At 43.0% G+C, this 26,614-nt stretch overlaps 2 protein-coding genes across 2 annotated transcripts in view; both read right to left on the minus strand.

Annotated features, from left to right (window-relative positions):
* Positions 1 to 4,616: 4,616 nt before the first annotated feature.
* Positions 4,617 to 10,119, minus strand: LOC308174766 (organic solute transporter subunit alpha-like; the record flags this gene model as incomplete). The annotated part of the gene is made up of 8 exons (XM_080549866.1): positions 4,617 to 4,783; positions 5,271 to 5,376; positions 5,838 to 5,984; positions 6,241 to 6,352; positions 6,718 to 6,876; positions 7,596 to 7,669; positions 8,108 to 8,259; positions 10,044 to 10,119. The coding sequence occupies 8 exons, from the start codon at positions 10,117 to 10,119 to the stop codon at positions 4,617 to 4,619; spliced, it is 993 nt and encodes a 330-aa protein (XP_080405992.1).
* A 12,558-nt stretch (positions 10,120 to 22,677) lies between these two features.
* Positions 22,678 to 26,614, minus strand: part of LOC308174937 (palmitoyltransferase ZDHHC20-B-like) — a gene marked incomplete at both ends in the record, with an annotated part of 9,905 nt that continues 5,968 nt past the window's right edge. Inside the window, 9 exons of the mRNA XM_080550048.1 lie at positions 22,678 to 22,721; positions 23,059 to 23,141; positions 23,296 to 23,382; positions 23,516 to 23,642; positions 24,124 to 24,241; positions 24,874 to 24,909; positions 25,483 to 25,603; positions 25,981 to 26,013; positions 26,191 to 26,260. Coding sequence (XP_080406174.1) covers positions 22,678 to 22,721; positions 23,059 to 23,141; positions 23,296 to 23,382; positions 23,516 to 23,642; positions 24,124 to 24,241; positions 24,874 to 24,909; positions 25,483 to 25,603; positions 25,981 to 26,013; positions 26,191 to 26,260 — 719 coding nt within the window. The remainder of the gene's footprint in view (positions 22,722 to 23,058; positions 23,142 to 23,295; positions 23,383 to 23,515; positions 23,643 to 24,123; positions 24,242 to 24,873; positions 24,910 to 25,482; positions 25,604 to 25,980; positions 26,014 to 26,190; positions 26,261 to 26,614) is intronic.

The following is a 26,614-nucleotide window of genomic DNA, read 5'->3' on the forward strand; positions in this document are numbered from 1 at the left end:
CTCAATGCAAGTTCACATCTATAGTCCAGTGGAAAGTTGGATTCATGTACCTTCTTATCGAGACCTGAATGGGCATTGAGAAACCCATAGAAAGTTTCAGTAGGCTCTATATTCCTCTGTTAAAGCCTCAATGGATTCACACATGTACCATTATACCACCAACAACACGCTCTGAAGCTGTTGAATTTACACTCTTGGGACTGCAGTACCATTCCAGATACATACTGTACATACACACAAACAGACAGAGAGAGAGAGACACACAAACAATTCCAAAACCCACAAAGAGACCGTCCCCCAATTCTGTAACACCATTTATCAAATCTGACCCCTACCCCCCCCCACCCCCCCTTTGTGGGGGTCTCCAAAATAACAGTGCGAAATGTTCTCATGCACGCGCGCGAATCATGCCCACACAGCGATGGGACTTACAAGTTTTAATTAGCCATAGGCTACTCATTTCACCACATCAACACCACCACATGAAGCAACAGCTATAAGCGATAGTCACGGGTATCTCGGCCAATAAATGTTGTTGTTTTTGCTATACAGTCCATTCACTTTCCCTGTTAGCACGACACATTGTCCACATCTCCATTTCCAGTGACATCGCACCTGACATAAATAATCATGTTCATGCTCGTCCATGAATTGTGCTTTCATCTAATGTTATGCTACTACGGGAATCAAGTGATTTGACATTAGAAATGAATTTGTTTAATCTCTTGTGCAATGTGCTCTACAATCTGGGCACATGAATGATCGGATCGGTGAGCAGGGGCCAACTGTCGCGCCATTCATCTCATAAGTTTCATAATTGGATTCAGTTTTGCATAAGGCATCCTTTCTTTAGACAGTATAGGCTGCCCTGAACGAACTAGCTGTCTCCTTATACATACTGGAGGTGAGTTCTGCTACTTTCTTCTGAAGCACTTGGATTTGTTTGAGTTCTGCTATTTCAACAGTTAGGTGTCATAACAGGTGCAGCTGAATTCAAGTTTGGTTTCTTGGTTGAAAACCCGAAACTTTCCAGGCTTGTCGACTCGGTCGGCAGCAGTGGCCTTTTTTGGGGCGGCATGATAGCTGGCTACTGAATGTTTTCTTCTCAATAATCATGTTTTCACGTTCGCAAGCTCTCAACGATCATATTCTGCTGTTGCACAATATTCTACTGCGCCCCATAGTGTCTTGGTGGTAAAGTGCAGGCAGTCAAAGGCATACTGTCATTCACAGGAGATTAATGCTGGTGCGCGTAGTTCTTTTGGAAAACGTGTTTATTTTAGAATATTTATCATATAAATAAATATAAATAATACTCATTACATTGACATTCATGATCAAATAATGGTTGTGGTAATGTATTATTAGCGACCCCCACAGATGTATGATTTTACTGCTTTCATGGGAGCTCAGACCTTCCTTATGGGAGCTCAGCTCCCATTGGCTCCCACATAACTCGAACCCTGGATATCTATACTAGCACAGATCATAGATATCTACATAGACATTATGTATGGATATCTATTACTGACACAGATCATGGATATCTACATAGATATTATGTATGGATATCTATACTGACACAGATCATAGACATCTACATAGATATTACCTATGGATATCTATACTGACACAGATCATAGATAGACATCTACATAGATCTTCCATATGATTCAGATTGCTTAATAGGACTAGGTGTTACAATCCCTGAAGATTCAGCACGCAACTTACCTGGGTGGGTGTGAAGATGACCCCTTGGGTGGGGTTGAATTCGGTGAAGACCACTATGACCAGTATGACACATCGTCAGTTGTATACCCCCGCCTCATAAGGTGTTTCGGCCTTTATGACGAGACACTCTCGGGCCGAGGCAGGCCCACCACAGGCTGATCAGACCCGGGTGAGTGTCATATGGTGACATTATGTGGTCATTTGACAGCCCACACTGTCTCCTTTCGTTTCAGCCACAGCCAGTGACTGCTCCTTTCGGCGACAGCGGCAAGTTCATTATCTACCTTCCGTTGGGCTTGCCCTCCGATGCCTACTTCCTTCAGGAGCCTTGTGGTGGAACTGTCTACAAAGCCCCTGCATCCCACCTCCACTGGACACACCTTCGCATTCCAGCTTTGGTCCTCTGCTTCAGTTGCCAGATCGGCATCCTTTTCCTTTCGTATGCCTCATCGATGGCATCCTCCCAAGGGACCGTCAGCTCAACGTTGAGGACACGCTGGCAGGAGTTGGACCAGAGGACCAGATCTGGGCGCAGGTTGGTCACTACGATGTGGGGATGGGAAGGTGAGCCTCTGGCTTAGGATCGACACGCGTTTCCCAATCCCTGGCTGCATTCAGTGGACCCGCAGCGTCTGGAAGTGAGGAGTTAGTCCGCTTTTTCTCTCCTTCCCGGATGAAGGATGTTGGGTGTGGGAAAGTGGTTTGGGCATTTAGGGGCATGGAGTTGGTTGTTACTCTCTTGTACTCTTGTACACTCCCTTGAGTTGGGCTGGTCTTACAACCCACCAGGAGGGTTGCCGGGGCTGCACACTTGGAGACAGGCCGGATCTTCTCCAAACCAGAGATGTAGGTTTGTTGGAGAGGGAAGGACATCATTATGTGGCTCTGATGATGAAACTTAGCCTGTTAGAATCCATGTTCCATATCTCACTCCATGTGATTTTCCTCCTCTCTACGCCATCCGGCCTTGCTGGGGTTGGGAGACCGCTCCGGCACACCTGTCTGCTTCTTCCTGGTGGCGCACCTTCTCCACCACCAGTTGCCGGCGTTCAGTTGGAGTGGCCTTTTGCCATGCTGGTGTTGTTGCTCCCAATAAAACAACACCAACATTATCTATGGATATCTATACTGGCACAGATGGCTCGGGTAGCGAGCAGAATTATGAATGCCTGTGTATTTAATCGATTGTTTCGGGTGCAATATGCGTTTGTATTTATTGATTGTAAACTAGTTGTAATTAGCTAAAATGCGTTTCTATATATTTGTCTCTGCTGGCCATTGAGCTCTTTAAACTTAGTAGCCCGAAGGTACGTATATGTACAGTATCTATAGGTCATATCTATCTATCTATCTGTCTATCTATCTATCTATCTATCTATCTATCTATCTATCTATCTATCTATCCATAAAACATCAGTCTCCTGTTTCCCTTGGAAACATTTTGAACAAGTCATCCATGTCTACGGTATTTGTTATTGATTTCTCATGGGCCAAGATCACCAAATTCCTCTTTCTTTCCTGTAACGGTAATGGTACGACGATAGGGAGTTGACTTGTGACAGTGTGGAGAAGGAACTCTCACATGATGCTGAAGAAACAGCAATTGCTGTTACATACAATTTATGCAACACAGGAAAAGCTTCCTTATACTCCTGTAGGGGTTTACACATAATGGACAGGTCTGTTTCATTTGGACATTTCTTGACCAACACTGGTTCTGCAACAAGAATTTTCCAGATTCACGTCATCTGCCGCAGTGTCAGCAAGCACATGCAGAGGGCGCAACAAGGTAGATTCTAGGAATGCAGTAGTACAAGACTGGATATGGCTGTCATTAGGACCACATTCTACTTGGAAAATCTGTTTTCCATTTCTGAAATGGCCCTGTCAAGGATGTTGAGCAGGGATCTTTTCAGAGACTGACAGGGGGTGATGGTGGAATCATCAGAATCTGTAGGACCCACAGTTGAGAGCAAGGTGTCCCCAAGGTGTTTACTCAATGTTCTCCTTCTCTTAGGAGGATGTGAATCATCCCCAGCAGTAGAACTTGACCTTTGAGTTCTACCTCTAGAGGGTCATGTTTTTATTGAGTGATAAAGAAATACAATGTGCACACACACACCCTTTCAGTAATGTTAAAATCAAGGTTATGTCCTCAATTTATCATAGTGGGATGCAGTAAAATATAGTAATCTTTTGATCAATGCTAACAGCCAAATCAGGAAACGCAAAACATGAAAGAGGTAGTGCATCATATTCATTTATTAAATATGAATATACATATAAAATACACATAATACCCCCGACATCCACAAACAACATTTATTGTATACAATCCATGTCATCCCAGTATAGTGAAACCAACCACACAAAGTATGTTGACAACTCGTCAAATGTTCAAATAAATATTAGGTTAGATTAGATTAGATTCACTTTATTGTCATTACATAGTACAAGGCAATGCAACGAAATGATTGTGCGTCTAACCAGAAGTGCAACAAATAGCAATTATATTGCCGTTATATTGCAGTGATAAGTAGTTTATTGCAGTGATAAATATGCTTTGAGGTAAACGTTTCAGCATATTTATGCACAATATACAACTTTACTTTTATGATAATATGATAATACAAGTTCAACCACTTAAAATATATGCTGATAACTACAACATCATATACAGTAATATGATACCATTGAGATAAAATGAATATAAAAATACAAGAATTGTGTGAATGAATAATATTCATATATACCAAACAGTACTGAATATTTGTTCAGTTATGAGGTTATCACAGTTGATACATTATCCCCCCCCTCCCCCCTCTCTCTCTCTCTCTCACACGCACACACACACACACACACACCTCTCTCTTTCTCTTTCTCTTTCAGACAATGTGCTCCCCCTCTGTGGCCTGCAGGCTGAGCTTGGCGTTCTGGTCGTTGTCAGTCTCGTGTGGGTTGGAGGGCAGCTCCTCATAGGTGCGGCGGTAAAGCAGCCGGGTCACCAGAGTGACGATGAACAACTCAACAATCATTAGTTGCTGACTCAACACTGCAGACAGACAAACCAGAGACAGTTAGAGGACAGTTAGAGGAACGTTACTGTAAGTTACGACCATATTTGATGTCAGCTCTGGCCTGGTCAGTTTTGACCTGCGATGCACTTTGATTCACATTTACATTTACTTTTTTGGCATTTAGCAGATGCCTTATTCCAAGGCAACTTACAATCAATACATTTAATCAAGTAAGTTAATCAACTATCCACTAGTCATAGCAGGAAAAAGTCATCTATACAGGCCTGGGGCCATTGGCAGTCATCGTGCTAGAAGAAGGAAGAATTATTATTATTTTATTTTTTTGTAGATAATTCAGGAGTAACAGTACAGGGGGGATGTAGGTGTCTGAGGAGAAACAGTGCAGGGGGTAATAGATGTGGTAGTAGTAGATGTCTCAGGAGTAACAGTACAGGGGGTAATAGATGTGGTAGTAGTAGATGTCTCAGGAGTTAAGGTTTGATGTTCTAGTTGCAAACTTACTGGAGCCCCGGGCTGCAGAAGAGAAGGGAGGAGCACAGGCAATGGTTCCATCAAGGGCCAGGATGCTAATGATGGACGCCTGCAGTTGGCTGAGCACAAGCACCAGCTACAGGGACATAACCAGGCGTATCATCAGCTTTATGGACATACAGAGTGATGGTGGCCGCTGTGCCAGGTTGAAATCAGACACTAATATGATATTTTCTAAAAACATGGTTGACAGCAAATGATATGTGACAGCAGCTGGTGAAACAGGGAACAAGTCGGCAACCAATCAAAATGTTTGGACTTTGTTGAAAATCAAAGACACACTCGCTAGTCAAGCCAAAACATTGCAATGCAATGGATTCGGTGAGTAATCCACGCTAATCTACACTAACTAGATAGTAGTGGGGACTACTCACATCACTAGAGAGTTGACATGTATTAACATTTTTCAAAGTAAACGTCTGAACATTTTGGTCGGTTGGCGACTAGTTCCCGGTTTCACCAGCTGCGGTCACATGCTTGTTGGCATCAGCACTGAGCTGCTGATTGGTGGAGGAGGGCATGTGGGCGTGGCCTCACCTGGTACATGGCATACTTGGGGATGATCTTGAGGCTCCTCAGTATGCTGTTGGTGTTCATGAACACGATGGCAACAGGCCAAAGGGCCGTGATCGTGAGAACACCGATAAATGGGTTTATCCAGATAGCCGTGCCGGTGATCTCCAGCTTAATAATAATAAGAGAAGTACGGAAATGTTTGAATCAAAGACAGGGCATAGTGGACTTCCATGTAACATGTAACATTTTTGGCTTTTAGCAGACGCCTTATTCCAAAGCGACTTACAATCGACACATTTGACTAAGCAAGTGAATCATCAATCCACCAGTCGTAGCAGGAAGAGTAATCCAGCTCAAGCCCGGGGCCATTGATAGTGTGGGATGTTTGTAGATGCTTTTCACAGGAGGGGGGAGCGTTACTTACATCAGCAAGATCAAAGTTCCCATTGGTCCACAATATTATGGACAGGATTGAGAGTACTGTCTTTAAGATAGCATACTGAAGAGATCCCAGCTTCAGCCAGAATAACAATCGCCTGCATGAAATGGAGTGGAACACCATTAGTTTATGGTTTTAAACCTCCACATAGCATATATAGGTCACCATACATGACAGTAGAACACAATAAACTAGAATGAAGATAACATCAGAGATAAATAGAGATAAACTTTAACCCTAGGCTGCTGTCTTGACACCATCACTAGCAGTACATAGAGAGTCGGGGAGACTGGTAGAAGCAGAAATCGGAGGACGGGCTCATTGTAACGCATGGAATGGAATGTATCAAACACACACTCCTCATTCCATTCCATGATATTACAATGAGCCCGTCCTCCGATTTCCATCTCCACCAGCCTCCCCTGGAAGTGAGTCTGGAACAGTGTTGGTAGTGTTAGTTACCGTGTGACAGGGACACGTGGCAGGCAGGGGCAGCAGCAGTAGCAGGGTCCTGTGCTGATCCTGAATGTCTTATTTTCACACTGCTTCAGAAAGGCCTCACTGCCCCCAAACTCCTCTATCATCAGAACCAAGAACTTATACACCACCACTGCAAAGAAACTGAAGAGAGAGAGTCAGGGTTTACTACTGAAGGTATGAATATGAATATGAATATGAATATGAATATGAAGGTATACATGAACACAACAAGCACACTGGTCGACATAGGCACACTGGTCAAAGACAAAGACAATAAAATAAACTGTATGATGTCTTCAGAACCAGTCTGGTATTGTACTGTATTGAATATTAACAGACACTCCCGAGATGTTTGTGTGAAGTTGATTGTATTGTACAACATGTGTTATACAAATAAAGTTTGATGAATTGAATTGATGATTGCTCGATTGATTATAATGCCCTACGGTGCAGGACACAGTGTCCTCTGTGCGACAGTATACCACGAGTATTGACATCCTGTCTCGACATCTCTCTGAACATGGAAACTAGTGTTTAGATATAACGTTTGAGCCAAAGTTTGACATGGTCTTTCTCTCAAACCACAACCAATGTGTGGACTGATCTCTGAACTCTCCAATCCACTACAGTGTAATGATTAAGACAGTGGTTAAACTGTGACAGTTGGGTGTATTCATAAAAGAACTCCTCACAGTTTGTGTCAGTTCATTGCTACGGGTGAAAGGTTTCTGGCATCTCTATAGGTACAGTTAAGTACCCATAGTCAGGTATTTATAGGGAAAGTATCCAAGTAGGTGAGAGAGGGGGGGGGGGGAGAGAGAATGTGTGCGTGAATGTGTGCGTGGGAGGAGGACACTCACCAGTTTGAAGTCATATCAGTGAACATGACTGCCCTTGGGATCCACATCCCAAAGCAAGACATGGTGGCAATGACCTATAGGGCACATACACAACGTTATCTTGATTCATCACTTTCATATTGGGGCAGCTGTGGCGCAGGTGGTAGAGCCGCCGTCTAATGATTGCAAGGTTGGCAGCCCCGGCTGGCCACATGTCGAAGTGTCCTTGGGCAAGACACTGAACCCCAAATTGCTCCCGGTGAGCGGGCCGGCGCCTTGCATGGCAGCTTGCCACCATTGGTGTGTGAATGTGTGTGTGAATGAGAGGCCATTGTAAAGCTCTTTGGATAAAGGCGCTATATAAGTGCATACCATTATCCTCCTTATGCTATTCATACAAGACAGAAAAAAAACATACATGACTAGAATTGTGAAAACAGACTCTCGTTTAACAAGTAAAAGATAGATAATGTATTTACTGTCAGCTATTGTATGAAAAGCAGGTTTGTTTAAACGTGGAGATCAGTTCCTACCGGTGCAGCGCCATTGACCCACATGATAGTTGTCTTTTTAGGAGAGGGGATTTTTCTATACACAAACACACACTCCTCCAAGTAAAGCAGCAAGGACAGGGAGGACATGAGGGTCAGCATGGAGTACAGGACGATCCCAAACGCATCCAGCTCTATGGAGAGGGAGAGAGTGGACAGTCAGAAAAGGGAGAGAGAGAGAGAGAGATAGAGAGAGAGAGGCAGACTGGTCCATTTATGGTTATCTATTCAAGATGTGCTCCTGTGAAACTAACTTGTGCATTAGGCAGTGGCCATGGTCATGTTCACTTGGAGACAACAACTTCCAGACCCTTCTTTGAGGTTGGAGCGTGTGAATGAGATTGAGCGAAAACCCAGCTGTTTAAATGTATTGCTTGGTCGGTTTGGGACGTACAGAGATCAAGGACATCTGCAAAAATAATAAATCACACTGAAAAATGTGGCGAGTGAATGTAAAAGGATGAAAGAGCAACACAAAGTCATTTGTGTCTGATATCACATGGGTCATCATACATCAGAGGAAAAATGTCTCTGTGATGGAACCAAAGACGCATATCTGTGGCTTCCACATGGAGATGTTTTGCACGGCAGACTCAGGGCAGACTCAGCTGACTATAGCTCACCCTGTGCCTAGAGCAACAAATAAATGTGGTTGTACTCTGTGCAATGACAAAAATGTGAATCTAGTAAGTTGGTCTTGTTGATCAGGCTTGGCTCAGATACACTGGTCAACCAGACCAACTGGATGTAGACTACAGGGAAGTACTGAGATTTAATCAAACACACTGGGAGCAGTGGCCTGGGGTGGTCCAGTGGTCTAGCACCGCAGTCTACAGTGCACACATTATGCTCATGTCGGCATGTGTTTGAGTCCGGCCCATGCCCTGTTGACATGCCCTCTCCTCCTTACTCTCCTGTCTGTCTTCACTATATCAGTCCAATAAAATGAAAAATATGAGTGGGACTTCCCCACTCAGAAAAGTAATAATAAAATAAAAAAAATAATAAAAAAGAAACATAGGCTACTGGGAGCACAGCCAGTGCTGTCCCTCTGAGGAGTCTGAATCACAGACAGCAGCCTACCCTAGGGAGAGAGGTTTGTGTCAGATCCTCAGTTTATTGTGCTTGCCTGGTGGTAAGAAGACGGCACATGGAAGTGAAATGAGAAAGCCTCTCCATGTGGTAGCCTATTCTTCTCAGTTCAGTGTAGTTGTTAACAAATGTGAATACAGTTATCCACAAGCTACTAATGTCTACGGCAGTTTATTAACTCTCTGTTTGAAGACTAATTGCTTGCTTGTGCACTCAATGATGAACACAAACAAGAATGAAGAGAATGAATCTGACTGTTAAGTAGTATTGCTGGGAAGGTGTAAGATAAAACATGTGTGTGTGTGTGTGTGTGTGTGTGTGTGTGTGTGTGTGTGTGTGTGTGTGTGTGTGTGTGTGTGCGCGTGCGTGTGCGTGTGTGTGTGTGTGTGTGTGTGTGTGTGTGTGTGTGTGTGTGTTTGTCTGTGGTGGTGGTGGGAGGGGGGGGCTGTCAGCTTTTCGGGCAATTACTGCATTCAATTGTAATCAAATCCTCCATGAAATGCTTGACAAGAGTCAACATACATGTAAAGAAGCATTGTACAATAATAGTTAATTATTTTCTCATTCAAACACTATACATGTCTATAGCCTATTTGTGCTAAACTATTGGATTGAGTTGTAAAAATGTCCCGCTATAATATCTCCCAGCTTTAAGAATAAAAAAGAACTGTATAGGTAATGAAAGCGTACTGCACCCCCAAGAAGTTAAATATCGGCCCCGGGCCGATGTAAAAGTTGGATGGGGGGCGCATTATAAATAAAATTAACATAACATAACATAACATAAATAAGGTAATACTGATGATGAATATGATATATCACTCACGCTTGATGACATCGATAGCCAGCGGGGGTTCTTGTAAACAGGTCGGATCAATAGTGCTATTGACGGTTTCTTCCATGTTCAGTTCAGGTCGCTATCTATGTATTTTAAATCGCAAGTTGTGAACAAGTTGAATAAATCGTACAACAGAACTAAAAGCAAATATCCGAGGTATCTCTCTTGCTCAGTGGCTACACACAGAGAGGTGAGGAGGCGGTCTGCTATAGGTAGTGTACTTTCCCCTTCAATTAAGATCTAGGCATGAGGGTGTGTGAGTCGTTTGCTCCGTAAGCGTTTCTGGGGGTTTATATCTCTCTATTGTCCAGAGGACCACCTCCAGACGGCGAGCATCTCTGGAAAATAATAATTGTCTTTCATTCATACTGGCTTGATTGAGCGCACCTCATCAGGGGACGCACTTTAGCCTTACAATACTCTACTACTGGACATGTACAGCCCTGCGCAATCGCTTTGCTGTCCATGGGTTTGGGTTGATAGGGTAATCTCTCAGAAGTAAACTTTGAGAGGGTGTGCTGTGCTACTTGTTTCCATGCCAGCCAGTATAATCTTTCACAAATGAATAGATATTGCCATGTACAATAACAGATGATGTGTGCACTAGGTGTCCATCTCTCTCGCACACATTTCTGTGAGGGGGGGGGGGGGGGGACAGGGGATCAAAAACATAAAAACAACCCATGGAAAATGAAACAGTATAAGTGCTCGTTGCCATGTGTATTGTAGTACTCAATACCTTAGCACTGAGGCGATGGTGTATCATCTCATTGCAGCATGCCAATCTGCTTCACAGTAAACATCCAGGCACTTTTTTGTCATTGACCTCACTTGATGTGGTCTTTCTTGCCACTTCCAGTGGGGTCTACTAATCATGGATCAGTAAGGGATTTGTAATTTGATTGAGGAAAAACAACGTTATTACAAGTTATTGCAATTAAATGTACGTAAGATGGGAGTTCCATCCTTTCATGAGAAAATTAGATTTCGGAAGGTGAACCATGGTTAAAAAATGTCTTACAGCCAAACGAATGTCTTACAGCTGAACGCATAAGGACATACTGAAGGAGGTAATAGAGAGAAAGAGTGTGTGAGAGGTAGAGGAAAACAGGAAATAAGAAACTAAGATATAGACTACCTCAGAGGTAGCTAGCACGAGAGAAAGCCAATAAGAGAGACTGAAAGAATACGCAGCTATATGCTGAGTGCTCGCAGAGACAGTCTTGTGTGTGTCAGTCAGCTCACACCTTTCTCTCCGCACATGGTCAATGACTCACTGACAGTCGGTCAGGTGAACGGCAGGGAGGTCATTCCCCCCCGAGCGTGGCGGCGTCACACTCTGTCCTTCCCAGTCTCAGGGCTATCACATTCCTGTCAGGGAACAGTCCTTGGAGATAAAGATCAGTGTCACTTCAATGCTGTAATAACCCTGCTTGTGATAACCATCTAAAAGTGCCACTTTGTTTCGCCACGGCAGACAATACTCCTACTGAACAAATATTGTCTCATCTTAATGAGGTGATAGAAGTCAAGGACCCCAATTGAAATAAGCCAGTGGCTTTCTTGGGTTTTTATCCTGTTAGTTGACCTTGTATGTAATATGTACTTTCATGTACCTACTTCTGCAAATCTTCTAATAAAGTTTTCAATCAATCAATCAAAGTGAAGGCCGTGATGTGTTCCCACTTGTGTCCTCGGCACTGACACACACACACACACGCACGCACGCGCACGCACACACACACACACACACACACACACACACACACACACCACACACACACACACACACATACATACATACATACATACATACATACATACACACACACACACACACACATACATACACATACACATACACATACACACACATACATACACACACACACACACACACATACATACAGACACACACACACACACACACACACACACACACACACACACACACACACACACAAACACACCCACACACACACACACACCCACACACTTTGCTCTCACGTTTGGAACAGGTTATCTTACTGACTACTGTCTTCTGAGATGTCTCTCTTTACATTTACATTTACATTTTTGGCATTTAGCAGACGCCTTATTCCAAAGCGACTTACAATCAATACATTTGAATACTAAGCATGTGAATCAGCAGTCCACCATTCGTTGCAGGAAGAGTACTCTAGCCCTATTATCGCCTTCTACTATTTTTTTTTTTTTATATTACTGGAGAAACTGAGAAACAGTACAAGGGGGGCAATAGAAGTTCTTAGGGACACAGTAGAGGGGAAAGCGGGTGTCTTTAGGAGACGTAGTGGTTTGAAAATGGATTGAAAATTAACAGAACGAATATGAACAAACTGACTCTGCTTTTTCCATAGGGTTAGGGTTAGGGTTAGGCTTCTCTCTCATAAACAATAACCAATTGCAAGCACAATGTATGGAGATCCTTAGGATTTAATTGCTGTTACAGTAAATACGGTAAACTACCGACTCAGGAAGTGCATTTCACTTAAGTCTCGTGCGAGTCCAAAATTGTGGCTTTTCGATCCAATCTAAATAATATACACAGTGTTACTCCTAACTCTGCATGTACAGCATTTAAATGCTCTTGACAGCAAGTACTACAGCATGTAATTTTCTTGTATAGAGGCACACCTCATCAAAAAAGAGAGCAAATGTAAGCCTCATCTGAGATCAGCACCCAGGCCAGGCCCAGGTCAAAGGGCAGTGGGTGGATTATGGAGAATCATTCCATATATTTGAATAAGCTGTTCTGTTTCTGTTGTATCTACAGTCTTGGACAGCATTATTGGCACCCCTGCACTTCTGTCAGATAATGCACCACTTCTCCCAGAAAATTGTTGCAATTACAAATGCTTTTGTATTAACATGTTTCTTTTGTTTGCATTGGCATTGTGGTATATTCTTACACACACATCTACACACCTGTGTAGATATCTGTCTTATTGCACACACATTCATAGACCTGTGTAAGAACCTGTAGATATATGTCCTATTGATTGTCACATTCCCAGAAGGGTTTTTTATGACGGCCTCAGGCCTAGGGACAAGGCTACCTGCCCCCGCTTCACCCCTCTCCCCCTCCCCCTCCTTCCTGTGACCTGCTTTGTCATAGAGGACACATGGGCAAAGATGGCCCACGTCATTGTCCTAGCACATGGTCAAGATGGCCTCCCTTCCTGTGACCTGCCCCCAGCCCTTTGACCTGAGTGATACTGTCTGTAACCTATCCCCCTTTTCACACCCTAAACCTGGCCTTTGTAAGATGATAGGTGCCATGTCAGAGACTTGTAATACCATATCACTGAGGTATAAAATATGTGAGCTAGAGACAGCTCGCTCGCTTTTCATCCTGCTGATCCATCGACCAGAGCTGACCCCTCTCTATAACATCATCAGAGTAGGAATGCTGTAAGTTGTATGTAACTTTGTTTGAGTAAATAGTCTAACTGAGAAGCTTTACTCGTGATATATTTCAACCAAGTACCTTATACATGAAAATATCCTACAGCATAACAAAAAAAAATGGAGAAAAAAGCCAAATCTGATATCATTCCGCACAGAACTAAAAACATAGACTGGACAACATGTTTGGCACCCTCATGTTAATATTCGGTAGCACACCCTTTGGAGAAAATAACTGACATCAATCGCTTCCTGTAATCATGAATGAGTTTCTTACACCTCTCTATTAGAATTTTGGACCACTGTTCTTTTGCCAACTTCTTTAGCCTTCTCTCAACTGCTGTTTTGAGATCGCTCCATGGGTGTTCTATGGGATTTAGATCTGGACTCCTTGCTTGCCACTTCAGAACTCTCCAGCACTGTCTTGAATCATTTCCGTTTGCTTTTTGAAGTATGCTTTGGGTCATCGTCCTGCTGGAAGACCCATGACCTCTGACGGAGACCCAGCTTTCTGACACTGGGCCCTACATTGCACCCCAAAATTCTTTGGTAGTCTTCAAATGTCATGATGCCATGCACACAGTCAAAGCATCCAGTGTCAGAAGCAGCAAAGCAACCCCAAAACATCTGTGAACCTCCACCACGTTTGACTGTAGGGGCCGTGTTCTTTTCTTTGAAGGCCTCATTTCATTGTCTGTAAACACTACAATGATGTGCTTTACCAAAAAGCTCTATTTTGGTCTCATCTGTCCACAGGACGTTCTCCCAGAATGATTTTGGTTTCCCCAGGTAAGTTTTGGCAAACTCCAGTCTGGCTTTTATGTCTGTGTCAGCAGTGGGGTCCCCCTGGGTCTCCTACCATAGCGTCCCATTTCATTCAGATGGCGACAGATAGTGCGAGCTGACACTGTTGTACCCTGTGTCTGCAGGTCAGCTTGAATTTGTTTGGAAGTTGATCGTGTTTTTTTTTATCCACCATTCGAACAACCCTTCGTTGCAATCTTTTATACATTTGTATCTTCCGTCCACGTCCAGGGAGGCTAGCTGTGCCATAGGATGTAAACCTCTTAATGATGTTGCGCACAGTGGACACAGGAACATTAAGATCTCTGGAGATGGACTTGTAGCCTTGAGATTGTCCATGTTGCTTTTCCACAACTTTGGTTCTCAAATCATCAGACTATTCTTTGCTCTTCTTACTGTTCTCCATGCTCAGTGTGGTACACACAGACACACAACACAAAGGTTGAGTCAACTTTTCTCAATTTTAACTGGTTGCAAGTGTGATTTCTATGTCAGCACCTGTAACTTGCCACAGGTGAGTTGAAATACAAATTAATAAAGTATTAAGTAAAAAAAAACAAATTCATTCAAAAGTTCATTAATTGAGTCTTTCAATACACTGAAAACAGCATTTATTGTTAAGTGTCCACAGTAATACATTATAGATTAATCTATAAAATAGGAACATTTAATTGATTTAGACATTAAAAAAAATGTGCAAACCTCTTCTAATTGAGTACATTACAAAAATCACCAAACAACCAAAACTGGCTGGCAGAGTAAGTACAAATATTGTGAGAAAAATACTAAGCATGCAAACATGGATTGAATAAAAAATACGATAAGATATTAATTTAAATAACAGTAAATTGGTCCATGATTTTGTGAATATAGAATGTAGCACAAAATACATCGCTATGGCCTATTAGGAATGTAAAAAATATATTTGAAAAATATTAGGAAGTTATAACCTCATGATGCTCTCACTCTGCATTATTCCACCCAATGGTGTAACTCCAATGGATATGTTTCCTGAAAGCACGCATCTTTCAAACGACTCTTCCAAAACCACATGGATCATAGTCAGTAAGAAATTGAGAAACCTGATAACAAAAATACTGTTAAATCAACATGTCCAGTTGTCTGGGTTAGATACGATCCTGAAAGAAGGAATCACTCAGTTATGATGATGAAGTGACGCCTAACTCCACCCTCCTCTTGGTGGACTGTGAGCATCCTGACATAGAAAACACCATGTATATGTTACGGTACATGTGGGAATACGGTACATGTGGGAAAACTAGGGTTAGGGTTAGGTGCTACGTCGATTTGGTACATGCTGGCATGTCTAACCCTATCCCTACCCCTAATCCTAACCTTAACCGTAGCACCTAACCCTAACCCTAGTTTTCCCACATGTACCGTTTTCCCACATGTACCGTAACATATACACCATGTATATACAGTATACTGGTAACAGCACCCCTCATAGGGTCTGCACATGGACATTAGCCTATCAACACATCTGGTACAGTACTATACATTAAAAACTGCCATACATGTTCACTCCCAAGAGAACAATCAAATCAAGATAACAATTAGCTGTAACCACACCATGATCATCACAATTATCAGAGAGCAGCATTTTGTCATTGAAAATGTTGTGCTTTTTAAACGTTGTTCCCTTTTTCCTTCAACTTAAAACCCCACAACAGACATTGTTAAATCCACATCAGATTGAAACGACTAGAAGTTGAACAGGTGAGCTTCGGAAAAATTCCAACAGAAATAATGATATAGCATAATCCATAAAGATTGACCTCTACTTTTTACACACCGGTTTCACAGGAAAGTGAGATGAATTGTCTGATGTGAAAAGTCTCCCTCTTGCAAATATGACAGGGATAGACACAGATATAAACAAACTGTCCCCCGTCTTCATACAACAATTGGAAAAAAAACACACCTAAAAGCAACGATGGAAATACAGGCAACAGATTAAAACATAAGAGAAAAATACTGTAGCAATTTAGCCGAAGATGTAAAAACAAATACTTCATGCTGTGCAATAATTATGAATTCCCAAAGTATCACAATCACCCCTTTGCAATCGATGTATTTATTACAGAATCTACCTGTGCATTTACTCAGGGTCAAGTCCTAATTTGAGATAGGAGTACTTGGCTCAAAACGTCACATACATTGCGACATGCATTGACGTCTGGAGTTACTAACGTTCTAACTAACTTCGAATTGGGATCTTATGTCTGTTTGTTACTTTGAAATTGGTCTGAGAAAAAAAGCCCCTCAAAGCTTAAAATTGTAAACATGTCCTTCATTCCATAAATACACTCTCACAGTTCCAGATTCATCCATCTAGATTGTAAACCCAAATCGCCCTATGCCATGTTTAACCATTTACCATAGCATTTACTATGACACTGTGACTGCACTAAACCCTTGTCCTTCCATGCAGCTAAAATTCTGAGCAACTGAAGTGAAGGCACAATGCATGTGAGACTAATGATGGTGTACAGTGGACCAGAAGTGGATTAAGGGAGACATGGAGGGTCCTATAAAGCCTTGTTCCAGGTCCATACAAAACCAATGTCGTACAAAAATCAATGGGTATAATTAGCACCCTCAACTGAATGTAGATGTAAAGTGCTGAGGCATTACAATTTCAGCTGACATCACAAGCTTATCCCATTGGCTTTTGTGTTCTTAGGGTCATCAATCAAACCCAGAGTTTTGGGGGTAAAACAAAATGAACGCCATTCCCTTTCACTAATAAGCTGCGTTAGAATAAATATGCAGATGGGTTTCTTTCTGTTTATATTTGTATTGCTTACTATCTGACGCCAGAATCCATGTAATCAACTGTGATTGAATAGGGGCTTAAACTCAGACACTGAATACTGACAAGTTTCGTATATTGTAAATTATATTCCTCCTCTTATGCACACTTCTTCATTATGCACATGACAATGTAATCAAAACAGAACAGAACAGAACATAACAGAAATAACCTGACTTAGTGCAAAAAGTTAACTTTTTTGGCTTGTGAAACAAAGCAGTCACAGAAGTTAATTAATTGTTAATAAATTTTAAAAAAATGGTGTTGGTGGCAGACAGCAGAGGCCATGAAAAAAGTTTTTTTTGGTCCAGGGTAAGGTGATGATAGAGGATGGTTTCTGTTAAACGTTGGTTATTGCGTATTGGCTAAGACCATAACGATCGGACTACACACTGAACGGAGGAATCATACGCTGTCAGACAGGGTTCATGTTATCAAGGAAGCAACGTTTATTGTGGGAATGGTCACATATATAGGATCAGCTGGCTCAATCATTCATGTCACACAGCTGGTGTCAATCAACCAATTATGCCCCACTCACACTGGGATAGGGATGACTGGAGAGCACACTCATGTCAACACCCCCACTTGCTCTCACCTGACCAAGATGGAGAGAAAAATAAACAAATCAATAACAATCAGTAGCCTACAATTTCCATAACACTCTTTGGGGCTGTCATTCCATCAATCAAACAAACAAAAGCTGGCACTGATATTGTTCCTCTCCTGTGAAACAAGAATATACATCATCATCATTTACAAACAGTCTTCAGTTTTTCACTGGTATTCTCTTATAACACTTTGAAAAAATAAAGCAAGAAAACCAAAACAAAAATTGACCGCTTGGTCCTTACTCACACTGATGTGGTTTCTCTCCCAAACATAACCTTTGTGAACCTAACCAATTTGTCCTTAGTTACTGGTTTGGTAAACACATCAGCCACCATTTGATCTGTGGGACAATATTGCAAACAGATCTGTCCATTCTGTACTGTAGACCTGATGAAATGGTACTTTATATCTATGTGTTTGCATCTTTGTCTGCGGACTGGGTTCTTAGCTAATGCAATCGTTCCCTGATTGTCCTCATGGACAATGGGTGGTGCATACTTGCATGCATCCATATGTGTCAACAGTTGAGTCAGGTGTAAACACTCTTGGGTGGTTGCAGCTAATGCCATGTACTCCGCCTCACATGTGGACAACGCCACCGTTGGTTGCTTTTTGGTCTTCCATGAGACCAATGGACCATTCTCATGTAGACTAACACAGTAACCTGTTGTGCTACGACGGTCTGTGACATCTGCTGCCCAGTCAGCATCACTGAAAGCCTGTAATCTCAAATCAGAGTTACACCTTTTGTAACACAACACTTTATCACTGGTGCCCTTTAAGAACCTCAATACATGTTTGGCAGTGGCCCAATGCTCCTCGGTTGGTTTGGTAAAATACTGGGACAGTTTACTCACTATGAAACAAAGATCTGGCCTAGTACACATAGTCAGGTAGATGAGGCTACCGACGACCTCTCTGTACCGAGTGACATCACTCATTAATCCTGCCCCTTCAGTGTAATTGAGTGTCTGCTCACAAGGCGTCGATCGGGGTTTACAGTTCTGCATGTCAAACCTCTCTAGCATGTTCTTTACACACTGCTTTTGTGACATTGTTACACATCCATCACACTTCAAAATCGATTCCCAGGAAATGTGTCAATTTGCCCATATCTTTCATCTGAAATTTCTTTGAGAGCATCTCTTTTACAACATTCAGTGCATTCTCGTTACTGGCAGCAATAACCAAATCATCGACCCATATAATCATGATCACTTTCTCATGTTCCGTTTCTTTAGTATATACACAATGATCTGCAGGGTTTTGCACAAACTCATTCACCATTAGATAGTCGTGTAATAAATGGTTCCAATTTCGGCCAGGCTGTTTTAGACCATACAGTGACTTCTCTAGCTTACACACCACTGTCTCTGTGCCAGATGTCTGCTCATAACCCTCTGGCTGTTCCATGTATATCTCACAATCTATCGGTGCATGAAGATAGGCAGTTTTGACATCCATTTGATGTAAAATCAAATTCTCCTGTGCTGCTTTTTGCATCAACACTCGAACACTGGTTAAATCGGCTGTGGGAGAAAAGGTCTCTTCATAGTCAACACCCCTTCTCTGACTGTAGCCTTTTGCAACATAGCGTGCTTTGTATTTTTCTGAACCATCTGCATTTTTCTTGATTGTATACACCCATCTACCCCCCACTGCAACTTTGCCCTGGGGTAAGTTAGTCAAAGTAAACGTACCATTCTCTCTCAATGATTGCATTTCGTCGTCCATAGCACTGACCCATTCTCTAGACTTGGGTGACTTCACTGCATCACTGTAGGTCAAAGGTACGTTACACAACATTTTGTAGCAGTAATCAATGTTTACCTGTGCCTGGTCCTGACTTCCTACTTCATAGACACGGTCCCCAAAATAATCAGGTCTCTTCCTCTCCCTGGGAGGATAGCGTGGAGACTCCTGTTTCTCCCTAGTCTGCACCTGTTCGGGCCTGGTCACAGGAATATGCTCTTCAGCTGTCTTTGGACTCGCGTCCCTTTGCTTAGTCGTGCTGGCCCTTTGTGGCACATCACAGTCCTCATCATCTATTGATATCTCAGTCTGTGTCTGCTGCTCACCCATCGTCTTTGGCATAAATCTGACCAGTCTGTGCTTCCTCACCTTTCCACTGTCAGGATAGAAAACCAGGTAAGCTGGGCTTTTCTTGTCATGCCCTACAAAGAAGCCCTTCTCACTCCTTGGGTCTAGCTTTTTCTTATCCTGTTTGTAGGCATAACACACCGTTCCAAACTTCTGCATCCTAGACATATTGGGACGTCTCCCTGTCAGCATCATGTAAGGTGTCTGTTTTGTGCGATTGTTAAAACACCTATTTCTCACTACAGATGCAGTCTGTACTGCATAAGGCCATAACACCTTGGGTAGCTTGCTCTCTAATAACATGCATCGAGCCATGTCAAAGAGAGTCCTAAACTGGCGTTCTGCAGTGCCATTCTGATGTGGCGAATATGGAGATGATGTCTCATGTCTGATACCATTTCTTCTCAGTAGCCCTTGGTACTCTTTCCCTGTAAATTCAGTACCATTATCTGACCTGATACGTCTGATCCTACCATACGGGGCGTTGTCAGCTATGAACTGCTCTGTCGCCTGTACAGTATCACTCTTGTGCTTAAGAAAGTAGAAAAACACAGTACTAGTATAGTCATCTGTGAACGAAAGTGCAAATCTATGTCCATCTATGGACACTGGGTCAATTGGACCCGCTAGGTCTGTGTGCACCAACTCTAGAGCATTTTTGGCCCTTCTATCAGGCTTCCTGTTGAAGCTCTGTACAAACTTTCCCCGAGTGCACACTTCACAGTTCAGGTTAGACTTATCAATTTTTCCCTTAATTGACATACCATCAACAACATTCTGGAGTTTCAGAACATCCTCAAAATTACAATGTCCTAGAATTTCATGCCATGTCTTTAGATCAAAACAGCTCTTACTTTGATCACATTGGTCATCCACTGTGGGCAAATAATATAGTCTATTATGCTCATGGATGTGAAATGCAGTACCGTCTCTGTGCTGTAGGATGTCTTCTCCTGTTCTGAAGATCACAGTTGCCCCAGTGTCTGTGGCTGCTTTTACAGAGAAGATGTCCTGGGGGAATGAGGGGATGTACAGCGCCCCTCGCAGCGTTGTAGTCAGTCGCCTCCCTCGGCTGTCCATCAAGCACACCTCCGCATCTCCTCTGCGCTCTGCGACCCCTTTGCTCCTCGTGCCGTCCGCCAGCTCCACGCAGTGCGTCTCGGCCTGGAAACCGTCATCGAACACCTTGAACCTGGCCAGGTCGGTGATAATATGCGCAGTCGCACCGGTGTCCACCATCAGGCCCCTCGTAACACTGCGTCCTGGCTTGTCCTTAGCCAGAAACGCGTAAGTGTTGTCATGACCACTCACTTGCTCGGACACCCCTCGCGCGTCGTCCTGGTCCGGTCTCCTTCTGCAGGCGGCTCCTTGATGTGTGGAGCTCCTACAGTGGTTACACCACACCTTGCGTCGACAGGTCCTTTTGATAGGTCCCTTTTGGCCACATTTGTAGCACACAATGTCTGTTTGCTGTGCGCTCTGGCTACGTGCGCTTTGGGCGTTCTGGGCATCCCGGTCAGACAGGGCTTGGGCTCGCATAACATTGTCCTCCGACGCCGTTACGCGCATTTTCTCCGTGTCCTCAAAACTCCTGAGCTTAGTTTTAAACACAGAAAAAGGCATGGTCTCGTCACTCTGTGTGACATGTATCGCAAAGGGTTTAAATGACTCGGGCAGTCCTTTCAATACCATAGCCACAAGTAGGCTATCACTCAAAGTCTCATCTGCATTCCTCAGTGCAGTTATTGCCCTTTCTGCACGAATGATATAGTCGGTCACTGTTTCACTGTTCGACTTTTGCAGTGTGGTCAACTCTGTATAGAGACTTATAACCCTTGGCTTCCCTGAACCCGCATAATAATTGCGCAATATCTCTAGGGCTTTTCGTCCGTCATCTGGTGCGTCTCGCATTATGAGCGACAAACTTTTGTCATCTAGAAACTGAATGAGCTCTGCGTAAATCTCTGCATTCTTCTCCTCATCTTCTCTCAACTCCTGAGCCGAAGCTGTTAAGGGAAGGTCTGTTTTGAGAGTGTCTTTCAGTTTCTGTAGCCGGAGATGGCCCATGAACTTTGTTTCCCACAGTTCGTACCTTTCCTCATCTCCGTCAAACGCTAGTCGAGACCAACGCGAACTTCTTTCCGATTGTCTCGCCATGGTAGCACTCTGGGCCCATAACCTGTTAAACGTTGGTTATTGCGTATTGGCTAAGACCATAACGATCGGACTACACACTGAACGGAGGAATCATACGCTGTCAGACAGGGTTCATGTTATCAAGGAAGCAACGTTTATTGTGGGAATGGTCACATATATAGGATCAGCTGGCTCAATCATTCATGTCACACAGCTGGTGTCAATCAACCAATTATGCCCCACTCACACTGGGATAGGGATGACTGGAGAGCACACTCATGTCAACAGTTTCCATGGAGACGGAGATGCTGGTGGTTTAAGAGCATCACAGAGGATGGGTCAATTGTCTCTTGGCAGATGTCTGACCAGGCCGGGCGAGGCACCTGAGGGGATCAGGAGACAATATAGGTCATCAGCTTCCTCTCAAGCATGCACACACACAGACACACACACACACACACACACCACACACACACACACACACACACACACCACACACACACACACACACACACACACACCAAATCAATTAGTTTATGTCACATAGCGCATACAGTTGTAACTGACACAGTGAAATGCTTTGGGATCTTGTTCCATGCTCAACAACAGCAGTCAGTAACAAACAACAATGCAATAATAATAATTTAAAAATGCACGCTGACGCACACAAAAAACAGACGAATGAACAATTCCCTAAGGCTTACCTGTCTACGACTCATTCTCCATGGTGACACTGACTGTCTGGAGTCCCTCTGAAACACAGAGATGAGAGGTCAGAGGTCAGAGGGCTGGCAGAGGGCTGGCAGCACACAGAGGACTAAACTGAGCTAGGTGTGGCGCAGATTTGATCATCATCAGATTTCGCACACCCACAAAAGAGACCTCTAGTGTCTCACCCTGGATAAATAAAGGTTAAATAAATACAATCTTTGTACTTAAGGATTAGCATTAGCATTAGCAAGGATTAGAACAGCATAGTTGTTTGGTCTGGAGTGTGATCTGAAGATCAGTGAGTCTGCTTAGCGCCAGGCTCAGACCAACCCTTTGAAATGATTGAGGGCTACTTGACATCACAAGGTTGACACGTACCAGGGTTCTCTTTGCCATTGTCCTCACTATGATTTGTGTTGTTGCCAAGGTGAGGCTTGGGGTCCGCCTGGACGTCAGCAAGGCTGTTAAAAGTAAAAGCCGGGGGTTAATACATTTAAAAAAATAATAATAATAACAACCATTGAAAGGAAAATGTTTATGAAAACGTCTGTACACATCATCCGATCAAGAAAACCTCTGGTCCTTGAAGCCTGATGTGAACAGAGCATAAGTTACCTTTTTCCGTTGGGCTGGACAATGGCGTTCGCCCGCTCAGGGTCTATGTGCACCAACCGGGTATCAAAGCTGTGACCATCACCCAGACTGATCAAGAGAAAGAGAGAGAAAGAAAAGAAAGCAATGTTTGCCATGGTTAGTGGCGCTGAAATCATTGTAAGATTGACAGCTGTTCTTCAACGACAATAGAATCGGCTCTGAATGGCTTTGGCGCCCTCACCTGGTGTAGATAGGAAACATCCAGTACTTCTTCTGGTCTCCAAAAACCTCAGCCACATTTCTACAGAAACCCAAGGTGAAGCCGTGTTTATCGGAGCCATTGCCGAAGACAGGAGCCCTGAAAGCCTCTGAAAGATGGAGAATACAGATGTAGTACAACTACCATCACTTAAGCACTTTAGCACCTTATTCTACTACTTTAAAAATAAAAAATATTACCATACGTATTTTACTTTATTCTATTACTGTCGATTTTGTATTCTGTCAAAGAACCTGAACCTAAGAATTTTACTTTGTGCACCCATACATTGGATGTAATAAAAGCAATTCTGATTCTGAATAGGTCAACTAACTGCAACAACGATATCAACACAGTCAAACAGTCTGTTACAACTTACAACAACAATAATAAACCACCAACAGTCAGTCATGGGCAGATGAGATTTAAACTGATGCCTTTGTTAACATGTCCTATTTGTCACATCGATTTGGAGCAACAGTATATTTGGGAGTGTAATGTAAAATGTCTCTTGCATGATAACTGTTTTGCGGCGTCATGTTTGTTGGGCTATGTTGAGGTATGCCGAGGTGAGGCAAAATGGGAGCTACCTATGGTGGTCCTGTTCTTTCCCACAAGCCATAGATGGTAGCTGAAAAGCGACAGGATGCTGATGAAGAACATGGTCGCCACGAAAAACAGAAACAAGACAAGAGTGTGATTCTGATTCTGAGGGAAAAGAGAGAGGAGAGCCATTAATGTTTGTCACTCTTAATCAAAGCCATAACAACATTCACCTCCTGCTCAGAGTAGACACACTGTTCTGACACATCCCCATCAGCCAATGATGCAGTACTGTACATGACCTTATTCTGGAGTTACAGCAGCCCTACACCACTGCTCCAGCAGGTACCATGTACATATTACAAGCCCATGGTTGTTTGTGAGCTCAAAATGCTAAATACGAAAATGCTAAACAACCAATCCTGTCCCCACTTGACTTCCCCACTCCCCCACAGTTGGCAAGATGACACTGGACACTGTCACAAGCACGGCAGCATTTGACACAGGCCAGGACAGAGGCCTAGTCTTAACCCACAAGGAGGAACAGGCAACAGCTTATGTTAACGTTGGACACACACTACAGAGAATCCTTCACCAGTGGTCTGCATGAGGGACAAAAGCCTTGTGAACACCATTACGAGTGGAGCTTAACTGCGCTCTCAGTAATCCAATATAGCTTTCCTTCACAGGATTCATGACACCTCAGTCTCACACCATTAGTGGCAAAACCGCACAAAGTGTCTTTTTCACTAAACAACAACCACAACAACAACGACGACGACAGTATTGCATTTTACCTCAGGACATTCCTCTGCAAATCTCCTTCGACAAAGCTTAAGACAAGCGTTAGAAACAGATGGGTAGTTAGAGGTGAAATTAAAGGTGTCATGTTTGTTAAACAGATGGACAGGCAGACATAACTCAGAAATCAGCAGCACAAGCTCTGCAAAAATGGCATTATGCAGACTATTCCAGTTTGAAGTGTTTTATGTTACTTTGAGGTGATTCTACTGTGATTTATTTGGTGGCATGCTAAAATACGAGTTACCACTACCATTACCATTAAACAGAAATTGTAGTAGCTGTAGCAAAGGGAACATACCTACGAACATACCTACGTAATCTGGTCGGTAGACTATAGTCTAGTAGGTAAAATGTGGTTTATTCGTAATTTGGGTATTTGGCTTTGTAATGTACAGGAGGCTAGGAGCCTGAATATCTTAGATGAGATAAATCAGTTTGTGGGTGTGTGGGCGTGTCTGTGTGTGGGTGTGTGGGCGTGTGTGTGTGTGTGTGTGTGTGTGCGTGCGTGCGTGCGTGCGCATGTGTGTATACAGTGCACGTGTACAGGAGAGAGAAACACACCCAGCTTAGAAAAAGAAGGAGGTGAGATTGTGTGTACTTACTGTCCAGAATCTGATCAAATACTGCAGGACGGTGGCGGCGATGAATACACAATACAGCATGGAGTAGGCCAGGAACAATACAAAGAACTTGTAGTTTGAGAAACCAACACAGTTATTCACCCTGAGAGAGAAGGGCAGACAGAGGGCGGGGGAAGAGGAGAGAAATTAAACACCTGACTGTGCTGATCTGTCCACATTATTATATTCTAGTATATTATATTAATTGTATTCTAGAATCAAGCAATGAAAGAGACCAGAGAAATATAGTTCCAGGGAAGCCATTTGATCTGATTTACAAGAGTGAGTTGATAAGATTGGATCATATTAAAAGGCAAATCAAACATGCTGATTGTACCAGGAAGAAGCAAATGCTCAATCATGACTTGGCGTTTTCAAGCTTGGCATAACTTGATCACATGAATGTTTATGACACTATGACCTAGTGAGTGGAGAATGGCTAACTGTCTATACTTGGGAAAATTAAGTGAGATGACATACCATGGACAGTGATGATCCATCTTCAGCACACACCTGAGAGAGAGAGAGAGAGAGAGAGAGAGAGAGAGAGAGAGAGAGAGAGAGAGAGAGAGAGAGAGAGAGAGAGAGAGAAATAGCACATCACAGCACAAGAAACAAAAGGAGAGGAGAAAGTATTACAATAGAGTTGAGGCACAAGAGGCCATGGTGCATGAGACAGAACCAACTTACATCTCACACGTGGAGCAGTGATGGCAGCGGTCAGGTTTGATCAGCTGACAGTGGTCACAGTATCGGATTGCTGTGGAGAACACACAAGGATTTCGAGACTTAGTCTTCAAATAAAAAATAAGACCAGATTTTAAAAATAAATCTTGCAAAACTAAATAAGCAAAAAATAAGCCTAGATTTTCCTTCAGTGACGTTGATGGAATACCCCCCAGGTTAGGAATACTACCAGGTGTGTTTGTAGTCCAGCCTCTCCTATTGTGTCTATGTCTTTGAGTCAGACAGCTGTCATTACTGGGCTCATTACTTACATGGTTGTTGTTACGGATATCATAAAGTTTGTATAGGCTTGGATGTTACATAGTAACACAGAACCTTGCTAAGGGACATTTAATCAGTTAACCAACTGAAAAAATGTGCAACTTAT

Source organism: Nansenia antarctica (genome assembly GCF_963989245.1).
Source record: "Nansenia antarctica genome assembly, chromosome: 20".
NCBI lineage: Eukaryota > Metazoa > Chordata > Actinopteri > Argentiniformes > Microstomatidae > Nansenia > Nansenia antarctica.